Source organism: Myxine glutinosa, chromosome 6 (assembly GCF_964187855.1).
Source record: "Myxine glutinosa chromosome 6, kmMyxGlut1.1, whole genome shotgun sequence".
NCBI classification, from domain to species: Eukaryota; Metazoa; Chordata; class Myxini; order Myxiniformes; family Myxinidae; genus Myxine; species Myxine glutinosa.
The window spans coordinates 24,063,309-24,081,002 of NC_136266.1; the positions used below are offsets into that span (position 1 = coordinate 24,063,309).

The 17,694-nt window shown below is 45.1% G+C and overlaps 1 protein-coding gene across 2 annotated transcripts in view; it reads left to right on the forward strand.

Moving 5' to 3' along the window:
- Positions 1-17,694, forward strand: part of HIBADH (3-hydroxyisobutyrate dehydrogenase) — a 192,333-nt gene that overhangs the window by 130,818 nt on the left and 43,821 nt on the right. The window contains exon 7 of one of the 2 annotated variants that reach the window (XM_068101265.2): positions 2,602-2,634. The exons of the other annotated variant lie outside the window; for it this stretch is intronic. Coding sequence (XP_067957366.1) covers positions 2,602-2,634 — 33 coding nt within the window. The remainder of the gene's footprint in view (positions 1-2,601; positions 2,635-17,694) is intronic. 2 annotated transcript variants of the gene reach the window in all.

The window sequence follows — 17,694 nt, forward strand, 5'->3', positions numbered from 1 at the left end:
AAGACATGTTTGGCGAAAACCAAAGACAGCATTTGACCACAAGAACCTGATATCAACTGTAAAGCATGGTGGTGGAAATATTATGGTTTGGGGCAGCTTTGCTGCATCATGGCCTGGGCAGCTCACAATCATAGAATCCACTATGAATTCTTCATTGTTACAGAGGGTGTTTGAGGATAATGTAAGGCCATCTGTCGGAGAGTTGAAGCTCAACCGAAGGTGGACCTTGCAACATGACAATGACCCTAAACATACCAGTAAATCCACCAAGAAATGGCTGAAAAGAAAGAAATGGAGGGTTCTGGAATGGCCAAGTCAAAGCCCGGATCTAAATCCCATCGAGATGTTGTGGGGGGATTTGAAACGAACTGTGCATGCAAGAAACCCCTCAAACATCGCACAGCTGAAAGAATTCTGCATGGAGGAGTGGGCAAAAATTTCTCCCAGTCGATGTCAGAGACTGGTTGACAGTTATAAGAAACGCCTACTTGAGGTTGTTTCTGCCAAAGGGGGCAATACCACCTATTAGAGCCAAGGGTGTACTTACTTTTTCCAAATGCGAAATTTGCATTTATGTTTATTTAAATTATACAATGGACTACAAAATGTAAATGTTTCATGATATTTGTTATATTATATCACCTTTATCTATCAATATTGTTGAAATGAAGATGAAATAGCTGTATGTTGAAATATGTTGAAAAAGTCAAAACTTTACATGGGGTGTACTTACTTTTTCACGTGACTGTATTGGCATTTTAAGACCATTTGAACATTTTTGACCCCTTTTGTTCTTTCGTCCTTCGACAACTTGAGACCCCATTTGGTCCTTTTAAGAGCCTGATTCTTCAAACACTTTAGTCCTCTTTATGAACCTAAAAACACTTTAGACCCCTTAGAAAATTCAAAAGAACTTTCCTCCCAAAATCGTTTTTTTTTGGTGTCGCATCACTATTTGTGTCGCATCACATCACTATTTGCACTATTTGTGTCGCATCACAAGGTGCAATGGCGAATCTAAACTGACATCTCAAGTTGAAATGTGAAACTGATACTACTGATATATGGATCATCGAATAAAAAACCAGAATGAAATGCTGTGGGAAATTGCTGAAAGCAAAGCTATGGGGAGTATAGGGAGAGGAGGAGGGTCAGGAGCTGAAGTAATAATGTGGAGAGGGATAGGTGCCTAGAGGTGGTCGGTTTGTATGGAAACAACTGGTGATCTTCCATCAGACTAGTCCCAAAACATGTCCAAACCCGTTTCACAGCTGAGCTTTCATAATATCACTTTCACTCCAGAGCAGTACTTCGGAAGTACAACGAGCATGGATTGGAAATCTTAGCTGATAGAATGGAACGAGGTTGTCGAGGTTACCAGCTTCACCCATTGCGACATATGCTCACTGAATATTTACATTGAAGTCCCGTTTCTATCAATACACACTCCAAAGGAAATTGCTCATTTCAGGTGAGACATCTACCAACCCCCTTCATTGATGGGTACCTTTGCAAGTACACAGTCGTACCCAAAAATATTGGCACCCTTGCACTTTTTTCAAATAACTCACAATTTTCTCGAAAATAAGTTGAAATTGACAAAAGTATTTGATCTCCACAATTAATTATTTCACTGTTAATATTACAGAACCTTTGTTTTTGATTCAGAACTTAATATATCCTTTTAAATCAAAAAAGAAAAAGAAATTGCATTGACAAAATTATTGACACCCGAGACATAATATTTGGGAGCACAGCCTTTGGACAAAATAACTGCAGTCAAGCACTTCCAATATCCATGAATGAGCTTCCAGCACCTCTCTACTGGCAGGTTGGCCCACTCTTCTTATGTAAACTGTTCCAGTTCTCCCAGATTTGAAGGCTGCTGTTTCTCCCAACTGCTGTTTTCAGATCTCCCCACAGGTGTTCAATGGGATTTAGATCTGGACTCATTGCTGGCCACTTCAGAACAGTCGAGCGTTTTGTCTTGAACCATTCCTGGGTGCCTTTTGAAGTGTGTTTGGGGTCATTGTCCTGCTGCAAGACCCATGACCTTCGACAGAGACCCAGCTTTCTGACTGGGTTGAACATTGCGCTCCAAAATGCCTTGGTAATCTCCTGATTTCATGATGCCATGCACACATTCCAGGCACCCAGTGCCAGAGGCAGCACAGCAATCCCAAAACATCACTGAACCTCCTCCATGTTTGACTGAATAAAACCACCGTTTAGAGGCCATTTTTCCCCGCAAAGCGGGGGTTGGCCTTTTCGGGGACCGTGGTAGTTGTTGTTTTTTTGGTCCCCTTTTTGAAGCAATGTTTTACGGCCGGATGCCCTTCCTGACGCCAACCCTTTTTGCTGCCTTCAACGACAAACAGGGAATTACCAGTGAACTGGTACTCAATTAGCCGACCTCGGAAGGATGACAGGCTGAGTCAACCCCCTTGGCATTAATTCGGCGATCGACCGAGTTATTTTGACTTTTGGAAGTTTGACTGAATAGAAGGTGTTATTTTCTTTGAAGGCTTCATTTTGCTTTCTGTAAACATAGAGATGATTTGCTTTACCAAAAAGCTCTAATTTGGTGTCATCTGTCCACAGGACATTCTCCCAGAAGAATTTTGGCTTGCTCAGGTGTGTTTTGGCAAACTCCAGTCGGGCTTTCTTATGTCTCTCTCAGTAGTGGGGTCCTCCTGTGTCTCCTACCATAGAACCCCCTTTCATTGAGATGGCGACGGATGGTGCGAGTTGAAACAGTCGTACCTTGTGTCTGAAGGTCAGCTTGAATCTGTTTGGCAGTTGGTCAAGGTGCTTTCTCCACCATTCGAACAATCCTTTGCTGCAATCTTCGATCAAGCTTTCTCTTGTGGCCACATCCAGGGAGGTTGGCTACATTGCCATGGGCCTTAAACTTCCATTATTTTGTTTCAGTCTAATTATATACCTGAGCACTGCGTGGGGTAAAGTGTTCTTTGAGCCCTCTAGTTGTGAAAGCACTACATTTCTGTCAATGGCAATTTATTGTACACTGCTCCTTTCCTATTCCATCTCCAGGCAATGACGCGCACTGAAAGGGAGTACTCAGTTTTCACTCCAGTTGTTTTCTTGCTTGTTTTCTTGTTTGTTTGTCTGGGCAATATCTGTCCTGGCCATCCTTTGAGCGAGGAAACTGGAATTTTGGCACAATAATGCGCACGTGTTTTGGCAAAATCTTGTATTTTAATTTTTTTTATTAATCAATTCATTGATTAGTTACTTCATTATTATCGATTAATTAAGTATTTATTTATTTCGTTTCTCATCTGGGCAATATCTCAGGCACCTTTTGAGCTAGGAAGCTGATATTTGGACAGAACCAAGTGATGTGGCTATCAAGGATATTTTTGATTTATTGATTAATCAATTAATCAATTAATTGTTTATTGATTAATCAATTAATTATTTAATTTTTGATGAATTAATTGTACACCGCTCCTTTCCTATTCCATCTTCAGGTGCTGCATGACGTCATTGCCGGGCACCGGAGAGGGCCCGGCAATGACGCGCGCTGAAAGGGAGTACTCAGTTTTCATTCTGGTTGTTTGTTTTCTTGTTTTCTAGTTTGTTTGTTTGTTTGTCTGGGTGATATCTTAGCCATCCTTTGAGCTAGGGAGCTGAAATTTCGGCACAATAGTGAGCCAGTGCTTTGGCAAAAACGCTATTTTTTGTTCTTTGATTAATCAATCAATTGATTCGTTATTTCATTATTATCGATTAAGTACTCATTTATTTCCTTTCTCTTCTGGGCAATATCTCAGGCACCTTTTGAGGTAGGAAGCTGATATTTGGACACGACAATGACCAAGTGATTTGACTGTGAAGGGTATTTTTGATTTATTGATTAATCAATTCATCAATTAATTATTTAATTTGTCACATTGATGACTTGATTAATTAATTTTTTTAAAGATACTGATTCGGATGAAACGGTGGTGCTTTAGGTATTGTAGAAGACAATTGATTCACAATTTAACTATCTTACAATTAATATATATATATTTTTTCATTATGAATTACTTATTTATTTTCTTTCCCATCTGGGCAATATCTCAGGCATCTTTTGAGCTAGGAAGCTGATATTCAGACATGACAGTGATCAAGTTATGTGGCTATAAAGGATATTTTGGATTTATTGATTAATCAATTAATCGATTATTTATTGATTAGTCAATTAATCGATTAATTATATATTTATTTATCATTTAATTATTTAATTTTTTTCAATTAATGACTTATTTAATTAGTTTTCTAAAACTTACAGCTTCGGATGAAGCACTGGTGGTTTAGGTATGCTATTAGCCAATTGATTATGAAAATATTTTATGGTACTTATTTATTGATTTTAATTATGCAATTAATCAATCAATTTATTGTACACCTCTCCCACCCAATTGAGTCTCTATGAGCTGCGCGGCGGTATTGCCGGGCACCGGGGGATATTTATTTATTTGGCATGGGGGCGGTGTACTTTGAATGCATATGTACTTGTTTAATTAATTTTCAAAAACGTTATAGCTTTGGATTGAACACTGGTGGTTGAGGTATGCTATTAGCCAATTGATTAAGAAATTATCTTACGATTATTATTTATTGATTTGATTTTAATTCTTTTAATTAATCAATCAATTATTGTACACCTCTCCCTCCCAATACCTTCTCTATGTGCTATACCGTAGGTGCCCCGGCAATGCCACACGCTGGAGGATGTTATTTATTTATTTGGCATGGGGGCGGTGTACTTTGAATGTATCTGTACTTGTTGGTAACCTATTTGGGTGGAGGCTCTCTCCTCTTCTCAGGTCATTGTCATCCGGCCAATGGAATTTGTTGTTGGATAATGCCAATGTTGTTGGATTGGACAGTTATTCATCTTTTAGCAGCGATTCCTGCAGATTGCAGTCAACAGAAAGTTTAAAACACCTGCTGGTTCTCTCATCTCTCTGCACCCACATGGTCTGTCACTAATAATCATTATCTCCTCTTCCAGAATCTTCTCTGGTTGATGACTACACCACATGAGCTTGGCTTTTTCATTTCATTGTTGATGAGCTTGTTCAATCTAAGAACCATCACAGGTATCTACCAACGGGTCAAAGTGAGGAGTCACCAAGCATTCCCATGAGCTCCCATCGTGAACCTCCTAAGGAAAATGAATGGATGCTTGATCCATTACCGGGGTAAATTGTTGAACAAGAAATTTGTATCATGCACTTTTCAGATGGATTACACGTGATTGCTTTTCAAGGGCTTTTCATTGCAGGTCTAAACCCCAATCAAATCGAATTTTGTGTCGACAAAAAGGATCTCACGTTAAGATGTGCGTTTGCTTGATGCTTTCAGTTTTGTTGCTCAGCCAGCTGGTGCATGCTTCTTCTTCTCTTCGTTGGAGCATAATGTGTAGCGCTGCAACTTGGTATGGTGTATTTTCAGACGTTTACAGCAGGTTTTGAATCGCATTGCGACAACAGAGTATATGGCACGTACGAAGAAAGTAAAAAATATATAATTTTCATTTTTAAATTTGCAAATGTTGGAGAAACGATTTATTCAAACACATGATCTGACCCCTTGTTCACGATGTTTTGACCACATATTTGAACCCGATACTCCACACTTTTTCCTGTTGGTTATTGTCATCTCCTGATGTCCTTCTTTGAGATAGATATTCTTAGGAGATTCTTCCTGGTTTTTTTTGTCATACAATGAAGGGTAAAAAAAACAACAATGTATTAAATCGCCATTTTGAACGTCCCTTTTATTTGATATCGTCAAGTGCTAGAGTTCTCCTTCCTGTACGGACAGCACAGATTAGTTTAAGAAGGAATCTAGACATGGAACTTTCTTATGTTTTAAGTGCAGCTGATTACAACCTCACCACGTGTGTTTTCTTGAGGGGGGCAGGGGGAGGGGGCGGGGAAAATAACTAACTGAATATTCAAATATTTGTGGGAAAGTTCACCTGTTTAGTTTATTCCTTGTTCATTCAGGTGTTTAAAAGTATCCAAATTGCCAATTTTAATGCTTGATTACAAAGCGTTGGCCTGCCACCTGACAGAGGGCCTAGCGAAAAGTTTTCGGTTCTTGTGCTGGTTTTTCTTCGGCTCTGGCAGGAGCTGCCCTCCATCCTTTTAATTACACCCATCACATCCAGTTACGGCCACGCAGGCAAAGGCGGAGAGTGTTAAAAGCCAGCGTTTAAGGAGTTGATGGCCGGCAGGCCGAGTAGGCACTTCACGTTGTTTTCTCTAATTACGCTCGGCGCGAACGGCTCGTTCCAGCCGAGCGGGCCTTGTCACCGGTGATGAGTCTATCCAAGGCGCAGTTTGCATGCTCGACTGCTGCAGTAATTGCGGCCCAAATGGCTCCGTTTACACTGTTTGTGGGCCCCGAAGAGAAGCAAATTAGTCAGCACCTGGTATGAGCTGTAAACCATGATGCTTTCACTGACGACCATCGCTCTTCAGGTCTTGCAATGCTGTGATGCTTTTCCCTGATAACTTTGTCTTATTTCATTGGGATAATAAAAAACTGTTTCATAGTTATTCTCCTATTAATACTTAATGGTGCTTTGGTTCCAAGTCGGTAGTTCAATTTGTCTAATGGTTGTTGCACAAATTGCCCTTTGTTTATCGCGCTGCGAGATGTAAATTTACATCATAGTGGGTGTGGGGGGGAATGATCAGTAAAGATGAGTTAAGTTTCAAATTTAGGTGCTTGCCCGTGTCTTATAAAATGCAGTAGTTGTAATTACATGAGCAGTTTGAGAGTAATGAGACTGGAAGACGAGGCGCATTTAATGCAAACTGTATTTTTGAACAAAGTTTTAACTCTCGGCAGCTGGTCCCCCTATTAGAATGCCGGATTGTCGACAGTTGCCAGCTGCAAGTAGCCGCGACGCTGACGATGGTTATATACAGAGTGAGTCTGACCAAAAGGTCTCTGTGTGCTCATCTGCTCCAAAGATGTACGGCGACAGATGAACAGACGGCAGGGTGGCTTTATACGCCCGCTGCAGTTTGCGTCTCATCATTTCTCTCCGTGTGAATTTAGCTCCGAAGGTGGCCCGATTTGCATGGAATGAGGACCGTGATTTGTGGACCATTTTCCAGCCAAGAAGAAAATGGAGTGGCGCACATATAAATCTAGAGGGGCGGGGGGAGGGGGGTGGATGTAATGGGAAAGGTTAGCAGCGCCCAGAGTTGGCCATCGCGCTTGCGTTTAACAGCCAGTCGCGGGACCAGCACCAATTATAGCCAGAACACCTTTGCCAAGATGTATGGAGGGAGACGGGAGGTTTTTTTTTTTGCGTTAACATGCTTTGTTTGCCGTTCCTTTCCATAATCTCACTAACTATGTGGAGTGATTGCTTTAGTCGAGCTTAATACTGCTGCTTTTCATTTCATGTTATAAATTGGAAGATTTTTAGTGTGTGTATGTATGTATGTATGTGTGTGTGTGTATTATGTATTATATATATACAGACTTGGCATTAATATGGAATTTTATTTTTTTCTTGCCTTGGGTTTACTTTCTTAACTCAGTATATCAATCTGGTGAGTTTCTTTTACACTTTGGTGATTTATTTGTTAAAAGAACCATGTCACTGATTGTCTGTCGCAGCAAGAAGTCAACAACAGGATTATATCACAGGTGGCGTGGCAAAATGTATGGACAGGTGCATTTGATGATTGGCTTCACAGTGGGGTATACAAGGGTTGTTGCGTTCTGTATTAGTGGAAAACAACTGCTGCACGTCTCCAAAAGTTATTGCCGCTTCCTCTGGAGATGGTCCGTCAACTCGACAATGCTGTTTGTCATGGAGTGGTGGCTTTACGAAATTACGGCATGAAGCAGCGTGCTATTGCTCGGCAGTATGGCATCACTCAAGGTCAGGTGTCAAAGATCCTGAAACGAAATGCTCAGAGGGGTGTCCCTACTCCAAGGCCAGGATGTCCCCGCAGAACCACAAGGAGGGATGATCGCCAGCTGCACCGGTTAGTCCGCAATGGCCGGTCCAAGTCAGCTAATCGGCTTAGGGCTGAGTGGCAGCAACTGACAAATGTGCCTGTATCCAGAAGGCTAGTCAACCAACGACTGGTTCAAGCAGGCTATCGTGCCAGGCGTCCCCTGAAAAAGCCACGCCTGACCAGACAACACCGCCAGCGCCGATTGCAGTGGGCCAGAGAGCACCGTCAATGGCAGCCAGAACATTTGAATCATGTGATCTTCAGTGACGAGTCTAGATTTCTGGTCTATCGTCAAGATGGCCGCGTCCGAGTGTGCAGACAAGTGCATGACGCCTACAACAAAGATTGTATAGTGCCAAGAGTCCAAGCTGGAGGTGGTGGGGTGACCATTTGGGCTGCTTTTCATACAGGGGGCAAAACTGACCTGGTTGTTCTGAATGGAAACCTGAACCAGGTCAAGTACAGGGCCATTCTGGAAGAAACATTGCTTCCATTTGCTCGTGCAGCCTTTCAAGGAAACTTTGTCTTCCAAGATGACAATGCACGGCCTCATCGTGCTCGCATGATCCAACACTTTCTTGCTGACCGTGGTGTAGAGCATATGGAGTGGCCTGCCATGTCCCCGGATATGAATCCGATAGAGAACTTGTGGGCAGAATTAACGCGTCAAATCGACCACTTGGACCAGCAGCCGACCTCTGTGCGTGAATTGCAGCAGGCTATTGTCACTTCATGGCAAGCGATTCCTGTCCAAACCTTAACAAATCTCATGAACAGCATGCCTCAACGTGTACGTGCTCTCCTGAATGCTCGTGGGGGTTACACGAAGTACTGAACCGTAATTTTACTGTCCGTAATCCCAGTCGTAATTTAACTTTTGTTTTTGTTAAAAAAAAAATTTGGCTAATGTGCAAAATAAAGAGATACTTCTGGAAAACGTACAGAAGTTTAACACAGTACTGTCCATGAACTGAGTTCGATATCAGTTTACATCACTTTCAAGGATCAATTTATTTGTTTCGAAATGTCAAATGTGCTTTTTGTTTCTTTTAAAGGTCACATTAACAAAATCTAGAATAATTTCAACATAATTCCAATGAACTTTTGGTTCTAAGACATCTTGAAAAGTAAGTTCACCCCCACAAAAAACAATATTCCATATTAAATGCCAAGTCTGTGTATATATAATCACAAAACGTGTCCATTGTTCTTTATTTATGACCCACAGGGCCGACTAGGGGTGGTTCACCTGTGGGGCATAGGTGCCCTGTGACCCAGGTCCGCCAGCAAGATCTCGGGCCTTCATGGCCGGTTCCAGCAGAGGGGCCATGCCCCAACCCATGGGGTCCACAAGTGGTGCTCAGCCACAGACATGTGGTCCATACGTGGTGCATCGATGCAGACAGCTGTGGTTGCGAGAGTTTCGGGCGCACAATGGCGGACTCCCGCACGCTCCCCTCGGCGCCCAGCGGCGCACAGTCCTCGTGTGGGGGGGGGGGGGGGGGGGGGGGAGGAAAGACAGGTGAGCGAGGGGTAAGGTCACAAGGGTACACATCAAGAAAGGCAATGCAAGGCGAGGTGCGTATGGAGACGGAGCGGAGAAAAGCTCGTCCCTACCATACGTCACCCCCCCTGTTACCTACTCTACCCTTGCCCTTACCCCATATGTACAAAATCTACACATTTACAAATTCGTCACTACTGTCTCGTCTTCCCCACATTTCCCCTACACCAAATTCGTCTTCACTCCCACTACTTCAAAATTTGCCATCACCAATTCATCATCAATCCTCATAAGGAGGGAGAGATGGAACAACAGCACAATGTCACACCCACGTCATGATGCGTCTCGCATTCCAAACATTTGCACAAAATAATAAAAACCACCTGGCATGGTGTGGAGGTACGTCACCCCAGGTGAGTGGATGCAGATGGTGCGAGGAGATCTCCATCCTAACTACCTTCTAAATGACATTAACACACTTTACACTACCCGGGGCCTTTCCCTGCCAAACCATTGGCCTTCTTACACTCTATGCGGTTTTAAGAACCAAATTCCCATTGACCAAACTGTGGTGCTTATCAATTTGGGGTCTCACTCTCCCCGATTCAACTCCCTGTGCCCTTGCACAATTTCCGGGCTGAGTCGTGTAGCTCTCCCAGCAGGTCTACCCACCTGCACACCTCCACCACTGCAGTTGCCACCCGAGCTTACCTAGCTCCTCACCCTAACCTATCTAACTGGGGAAGGCCCCTCCTGGCTCTGTCACCCCTCGGTGCCCTCTGGCACTGGGCTACCCGGGTCCGTCCTCCGGATCCTCGGGCCCCATCCACAACAACTCTACCGGCTCCCAGAGCCCACCTGCGGCCTCACCTGGCCGACATCCTCACAGTGGTGGAGTGCTCAATCAATCAACTACACATACTAACAGGCTACACGCCCAGCCATTTCCACGTCACTAATGCACCCATCCAAACTCCATTCTTCCACCACGCACCACAGATGCCAATATCCAACCACAATTTACCTATACCCTCTACCCCACACTTACACTACCCTCCCCGGGTATTCGTGATGGGGTCCATCCTCCTTTCCCCCATCCACACCTTCGCACCATCCACTCCACTCCACAGTTTCCACCATACTCACTCCACGACCATCCATTCCATACTCCATATATTCCGCACTCCATGTATTCCACACAACCATTCTCCATACACCTGTAGTTGCACACCCGTGCAATCACTCCTGGTGCCACCTGCACCCTCCTTCCTCCCTGGACCATTTGCGTCAACACAACACACATCACCATCACTCCCTCATACACTGCTCCATACACCTGTTCAGTTGCACACCTGTGCAATCTCAATGCAACTCACAATCACAATCATTTACTCATACCCTGCTCAATACACTTTCTATCCTCACACACACGGCATCATCTCATCTAACTACTCCCCTCTGGAACTTGCGCTTCCCATTCGCCCCTTTAAACTATTGCGCTCCCTCATCATTATAATCCAACTACCCTCTCTATGTCCCCACTACCGGTTCAATGTTGCTACCTAAACCTTACCGTTACCTATGTTCAATCTCTAAGTCCCTACACACGATATCCTAACCCTCCCGGGCTAGTTTTCACTGCCAAACCCCATAAGACTAGTGCTCCTTTGCCCCCGGTGTGAGAGATGGCCGAGTTGCCATCCCACCACATCGGGTATCTCTCACTACCAATTTTGCACACCAAATTGCAATCAATCAAAAAATTTGTCAATTATCTGCCAATCCTTTGCCAATCATCAAATTTTGCTTTTCAATTTCGGGTCCAAAACACGATCCTCATCACAGTCTACTCACTAGAGCCTCTCTGTGCGCCAATTCATCTCTAAAGCCCGGCTTCGCACAGCCGAGCCATGAATGCGGGTTGCTTGGTGCCGGCGGTTGGATCCGTCCGGCATTCGGTGCAGGCAAGGTTTACTTGGGCCGAGATCCAACGCACCATCTCGGCACGGAGCCGTCCAATGGCCCGATCTCGCCCTGCCGGAACGCCTCAACAAAAGGGGGTCGCCATGACGACCCTTCCTACCGGGCCGCCCGTTCCGCCTAGCGGAGCACGGACGCGGCCGTTCAGAGCGAGGCCCGGCGTGGATCCCGCACGGCGGTTCTTTCGAAACCGCCGCGGTCACGATCCCTGCGGGTCCCCGCGGCACACGAAGCTGCCCGGCACGCACCGAAGGCCCGCTTCGGCTATAAGTCGCTCTAACCGCTATCCCGGTTAGCATCGATGCTCCACTTGCATGCTCACACCCCGCAGCCCGTTCCTTGCTCATACATCCAGCCGTTCCCATGCTCCTCGTCATTGCACCTTCTCTTACACACCCAGGTACACTCATTCCGCTCACAGACTTGGTCACACACCTGACCACCGCACACCTTTGCACACACTCATCGTTCGCACACCTCACCAACACACCTCTTCGCGCTCCCTCCTCGGTGACAACCACAGGTGTGCTCTCCTCCGTACACCCAACCACGTGCCTCACTACCAACTCCAGTGTGCATTCCCGTACGCGCTCTACCATTCCAGGTGTGCATCCTTCCATTCCAGGTGTACATCCTCTCTCACCTGCCACAACCAACTCACGCTCCGTGTCACTCTTACTACTTTCACCACCACTCTCGGTCGCGCATTCTCCCTTACTCTTGGCAGCGCACTCTGTACCCATACACTCCTCTGTTACACACCTTCCTCGCGCATCCTCTTGCACACACTCTCCCGTTACACCCTCCGTAACACTCACCACAGGTGTGCATGCTTCCGTCACATCCCTTGTAACACTCCCCATCCCGCGCTTCCATGTGCCCCCCCCGCACACGTGCTACGACCAACTCACTCTCGACAGCACACTCACTCCTCGGCGCGCACTTTTTCCTCACACCCCAGAGTCGGACATTCTCGCACACCTCCTCTTTCGCACTCCGTACCTGTCGCACACTTCACCAGCGGCCTCTCACGAACACCCGGGTCCAAACCAACCCCCAAGCCGACTGAAGCTCCCCTCACACCATATACATTTCCGCGTATATCGCCACTCACCTCGGCACCTCGTCTCCGCACCTCCTTCGCCACCTGCAAACTCTTTATTTGGTTAGCAAGCACACCATCACGATTTGAGCACCGACCTTGCACATATTCCATCACCTCCTCCCTTATCTCCCTCTTAGTTTCCCTCCGTCTCTTCTTAATTTCACTCACCCCCTCTTCCACCTCCTCTAGCTTTTGCTTCACCTCTTTTATTTCCCGGTGCGTTTCCTCAATTTCGTCCTCTAAGGCCACCTTGACCGTTTCTATGTGCGTCCTCACCTCCCGGTCTTTCGTCTCCATTGCCTCCGTCACCTCGTCCAACCTCTTTGTCAGTCCCTCACGTACCATCTGACATTCCCTCTTCGTCGCTATCAAGTCATTTTTGATTTCGTTTTGTGTCGCTTTCAACCCTCCTAGTACCGCAGTGTTATTTTCCACCTGCTCCACTAATTCCCTCTGTCCCACCGTCAGCTGTTCCACCTCCTGCGTCAGGTCTTCTATGCCCCCTTGTAACTTTGCCGTGCTATTTCTCACCTCTTTCTCCATACGCTTCTCACCTCGCGTACCCCCGAGACCTCCTCGCTTACACCTCGTCTTATTTCCTCCCCCATTTCCTCCATTTCTTTAGTAGATGCTGCCCTCATCTGTCCCAATTCATTCCTCTGAGCATCCAGTTTACCTTCTAACCCGATTTTCACCTCCTCTATCTGGTTCCCCATCCGTTTGATTTCCCGGGCGGATTGCTCCCCTATCTCCCGCAATTTGCCTTCCATCTTATCTTCTAGCCCCGTTAACCCATTCTTTACCTCTTTTATCCCGTTGTCTCACCCCTCAAATTTATTGTCCAACCCCTCAAATTTATTTCCCATATTGTTTAACCCGTCTCTTAATTGCTCACTAGTACCCCTCACTTCGTCCCTCATTGCCCCCATTTGGCCCTCCAATCGCTCACCCATTTTTTTCATAAGGGCCCCCATTTGTAGCAAAAAAAGGTTCGAATCCACCAGTGCTGCTACGGTCACGGGCGCCGCTAAATTTGGTGCCTCTGCAACCACGTGCGCGAGGGCGCCATTTTGTGCACCTGACACCTCCTCAACCACATCATCATTTCTCTCCTCCATTTCTTCCCTCTGGTACTGGGTTACCCCGAACCCCTCTTCCAGTTCCCCCACCGGTATCCCGTCGCCTTGACTACCCATGGCACGATGTTAAATTTAGGATGTTAAAATGCAATCTCGGGCCACTCGTAATTTGAGTGCGCTAAGCGCTTCAGGTCCGTATCCCACTTCTGACACCAATTGTTACGGAACCCAACGTCGGCCTATGGTTCCCCTTTGAGGGGGGATTAGTCCCCTCGCTTGTCACTGACCGACGTGGTCCCTGAAGCTGCACCGCGGCCTCCGGAAAGGCCGGTGAGCCGCTTCGTTCGCGACCGCGGATAAGATGGTAATTTGCCGAGCGGATGGCAGCCGCGGCCCGAACCGTGAACAAGACTAACCCGATCCTGAAACGTTGGCCAAAATCGTGCCACAGGTGTCCAATGAGGGTAAAGACAACAACGACGGATATAGAGGAAAGAAAACAAGAGGTAGGAAATACGAATATGATTTATTATTACTATTTACACCATTGAAAGAAACCAAGGAGAAGGAAGGATAATAAAATAAAGGCAGAAAGAGGGACGGACCAGAAGGACACAGTGAAACTTAGCTTACCTATTACAGTCTTACTTAGAAACCCAAGGACAAGACAAAAGACAGACTACGATCACACTTACACGACAGGGGAATGGAGGCAGGAATGACTGGAAGGAGGAATGGGAAGGTTCAGCTGGGGCAGATGGTTCGGGCTTGATCCCGCACGGGACGTCGGGCTGGACCTCGACGGCCACCGATGCCACCGCAATCTGGTTCCCGCGGGGTAACGGGTCGAAGCTGCCTGGTGGAGTCAACGCTGCTTGTGGAGCCAAAGCTGCTGGTGGAGCCAAAACTGCTGGTGGAGCCAAAACTGCTGGTGGAGCCAAAACTTCTGGTGGAGCCAAAACTGCTGGTGGAGCCAAAACTGCTGGTGGAGCCAAAACTGTTGGTGGAGCCAAAGCTGCTTCTCTGGCTCACCTCAGGACGCGTCTCCCTTCTCTCTCCGAGGGCTCGTCTCGACTCATCTGCCGTCTCTGGCGCAACTCTCGGTGGGGGCTGATGCAACGGGTTTTATAACCCCGCCCTCTTGAGCCATACCCACTCATTCTTGGTTGGTTGTAGGGGCTTCTTGGCTCCACCTCTTGATGATGGTGTGCGGGCCACGCCCTTCTTCTCCGAGTTGGAGCACATGGGCAATGGCGGCGAATGCAGTTGGCAATAGAGGCTTTGGGAATGGGGCTTTGGGAATGAAAATGAAAGGGGATCTATCTATTTGAATTCGGTGCAATGGAGTATTAATTAATGGAGGACAAAGCCTTAACCGAATACACAGAATAAGGAAATAAACTACCAACAAGGAGGAAATCTATGATTGGCTAACGTGATTGTATATATGACCTAATTACGGGACGCACTTTGACCTTTATACACAACTGGAGGAAGGAGGGTGATATTTTACAATGTACTACACAATAAAAAAAACACAATTCTCATATCCACAACTATATATATATATATATATATATATATATATATGTATGTATGTATGTATGTATGTATGTATGTATGTATGTATATATACAGTGATCCCTCGTTTATCGCGGGGGTTACGTCCCAGAACCCCCCGCGATAGACGAAAATCCGCGAAGTCGCGACCATATTTTTATTTTATTATTTATATATATTTTAAAGCTTTATGACCCTCCCCACACTCTTATTAACCTTTCCCACACTCTTATTAACCTTTCCCACACTCTTATTAACCTTTCTCACACTCTTATTAACCTTTCCCATACTCTTATAAACACTTCCTATACTCTTAAACACTTTTTACACTCTTAAACATACGTAATTTTAACAACATATAAAATTCTAATGGGTACTCACCATTGAAGATACTGTAGCGACCCATGGGTTCCCCAAGCAAGACCAGCATTATAATCTCCTTGCTCCAGCCGGTGACGTCACCGGCGGGGATCCCCGGCGCCAGAGTGGCTGGTCACGTGACCGCCAAAGCGCGCGCGTGCGGGTATAATCAGCTACACCTGTTGATCACTTGACCGCCGAAGCACGCCACGCTTGAGAGGCGTGGCTTTCGGTTTCTGGTTGTGCTTTATAATTCAGCCCTATAAACGGGCTTTTCAGTGTTCCCGAGTTGGTTTTGAGAATAAATATCTTCTCGGACGAGTTTGTGTCTTGCCCGTCATTTCGTCCGTATCAAGCAAGAGCCCCGGCTCTTCAATACTACAACTTGCGTGATGAAGATGATGATGAATTAGCTGTGCAGTACTGATGACGATGAAGGTGATGACGATGATGAATGTACTGCACAGCCAGAAAGAGCATTACAGTTACCCATTACGTGGGTAACTAGCGCAAGTGGAAGCTGCCGCATCTGTGTTTTCCATACGCACGACTCTTTGTCTCTCCTTCTACTGTACACTATGTACAGTATTTTATTTCTTGTAATATGTTTTCATTACTGTATTTTTCTTATTTTTTTACGTTTTTTTATTTTTTAGGCTAGAAAATGCTTATTTTACCACAAAAATATTTAAAATAATAGTATATAAAAATACATTTATACCGCAAAATCCCGCGATATAGCGAAAAATCCGCGATATAATTTTACATATACTAGCGAGAAAAACCCGCGATGTACCGAAGCCGCGAAAAGTGAACCGCGATATCGCGAGGGATGACTGTATATATATATATATATATATATATATATATATATATATATATATATATATATATATATATATATATATAAGATATATATATATATATATAAGATATATATATATATAAGATATATATATATATATCTTATATAATATATATATATATATATCTTATATATATATCTTTATATATCTTATATATTTATATTTATATATATATATATATATATATATATATATTATATATTTATATATTTATTTATATATATTATATATTTATTTATATATATTATATATTTATATATTTATATATTTTATATTTTATATTTTATATTTATATATTTATATATATTATATATATATCATATATATATATACATATATATATATATCATTCCTGTCTGACTTCTACTTTCTGACCCAGCTCTGTTCCCTCTCCCCCTCAATCCTCCTCCTCGGTGATTTCAATATCCACATGGACTCCACTGACTCCACAATAACCACTGACTTCACTGATTTACTCACCTGCTTTAACCTCACTCAACATTTCAACTTTCCTACCCATAACCGTGGGCACATTCTGGACCTTGTCTGCTCTGCTGGATTAATTTTGCACCATTTCTCTGGCTCCGACCTCACCCTCTCTGACCACTTCGCCATCACTATGACCATCAACATCCCCACCCCAGCACCATGGCATTATCGCACTATCAACTTCCGTAAGCTAAACAGCCCGTCTCCGTCCATCCCTCTCCTCCATGGCTGCAGAAACCCTCATCCACGCCTTCATCACCTCCCGTCTGGACGACTGCAACAGCCTCCTCTATGGTTCACCCTCAATAATCACCAATAAACTCCAATACATTCAGAACTCCGCTGCCCGTCTACTCACCCATTCCCAGACCCGTGACCACATCACCCCCGTCCTTTATAAGCTTCACTGGCTCCCCATCCCCCAGAGAATCCAGTACAAAATCCTCCTCTTGACCGACAAAGCCCTCCATAACCTGGCCCCATCCTACCTGACTGACCTCCTCTCCAGGCACACTCCCACCCGCAACCTCCGCTCTGCTGGTACCAACCTCCTGACCCCCCCCCCCCCCCATCCGGACCAAATTCAGATCCTGGGGGGACAGGGCCTTCTCCATCGCTGCTCCCACCCTCTGGAACTCACTACCTCACACCATCAGAGACTCCTCCTCACTCACCACATTCAAAACATCACCCAAGACCCACCTGTTCAACACTGCATTCAACATGTAACCCACAGCATTTAACC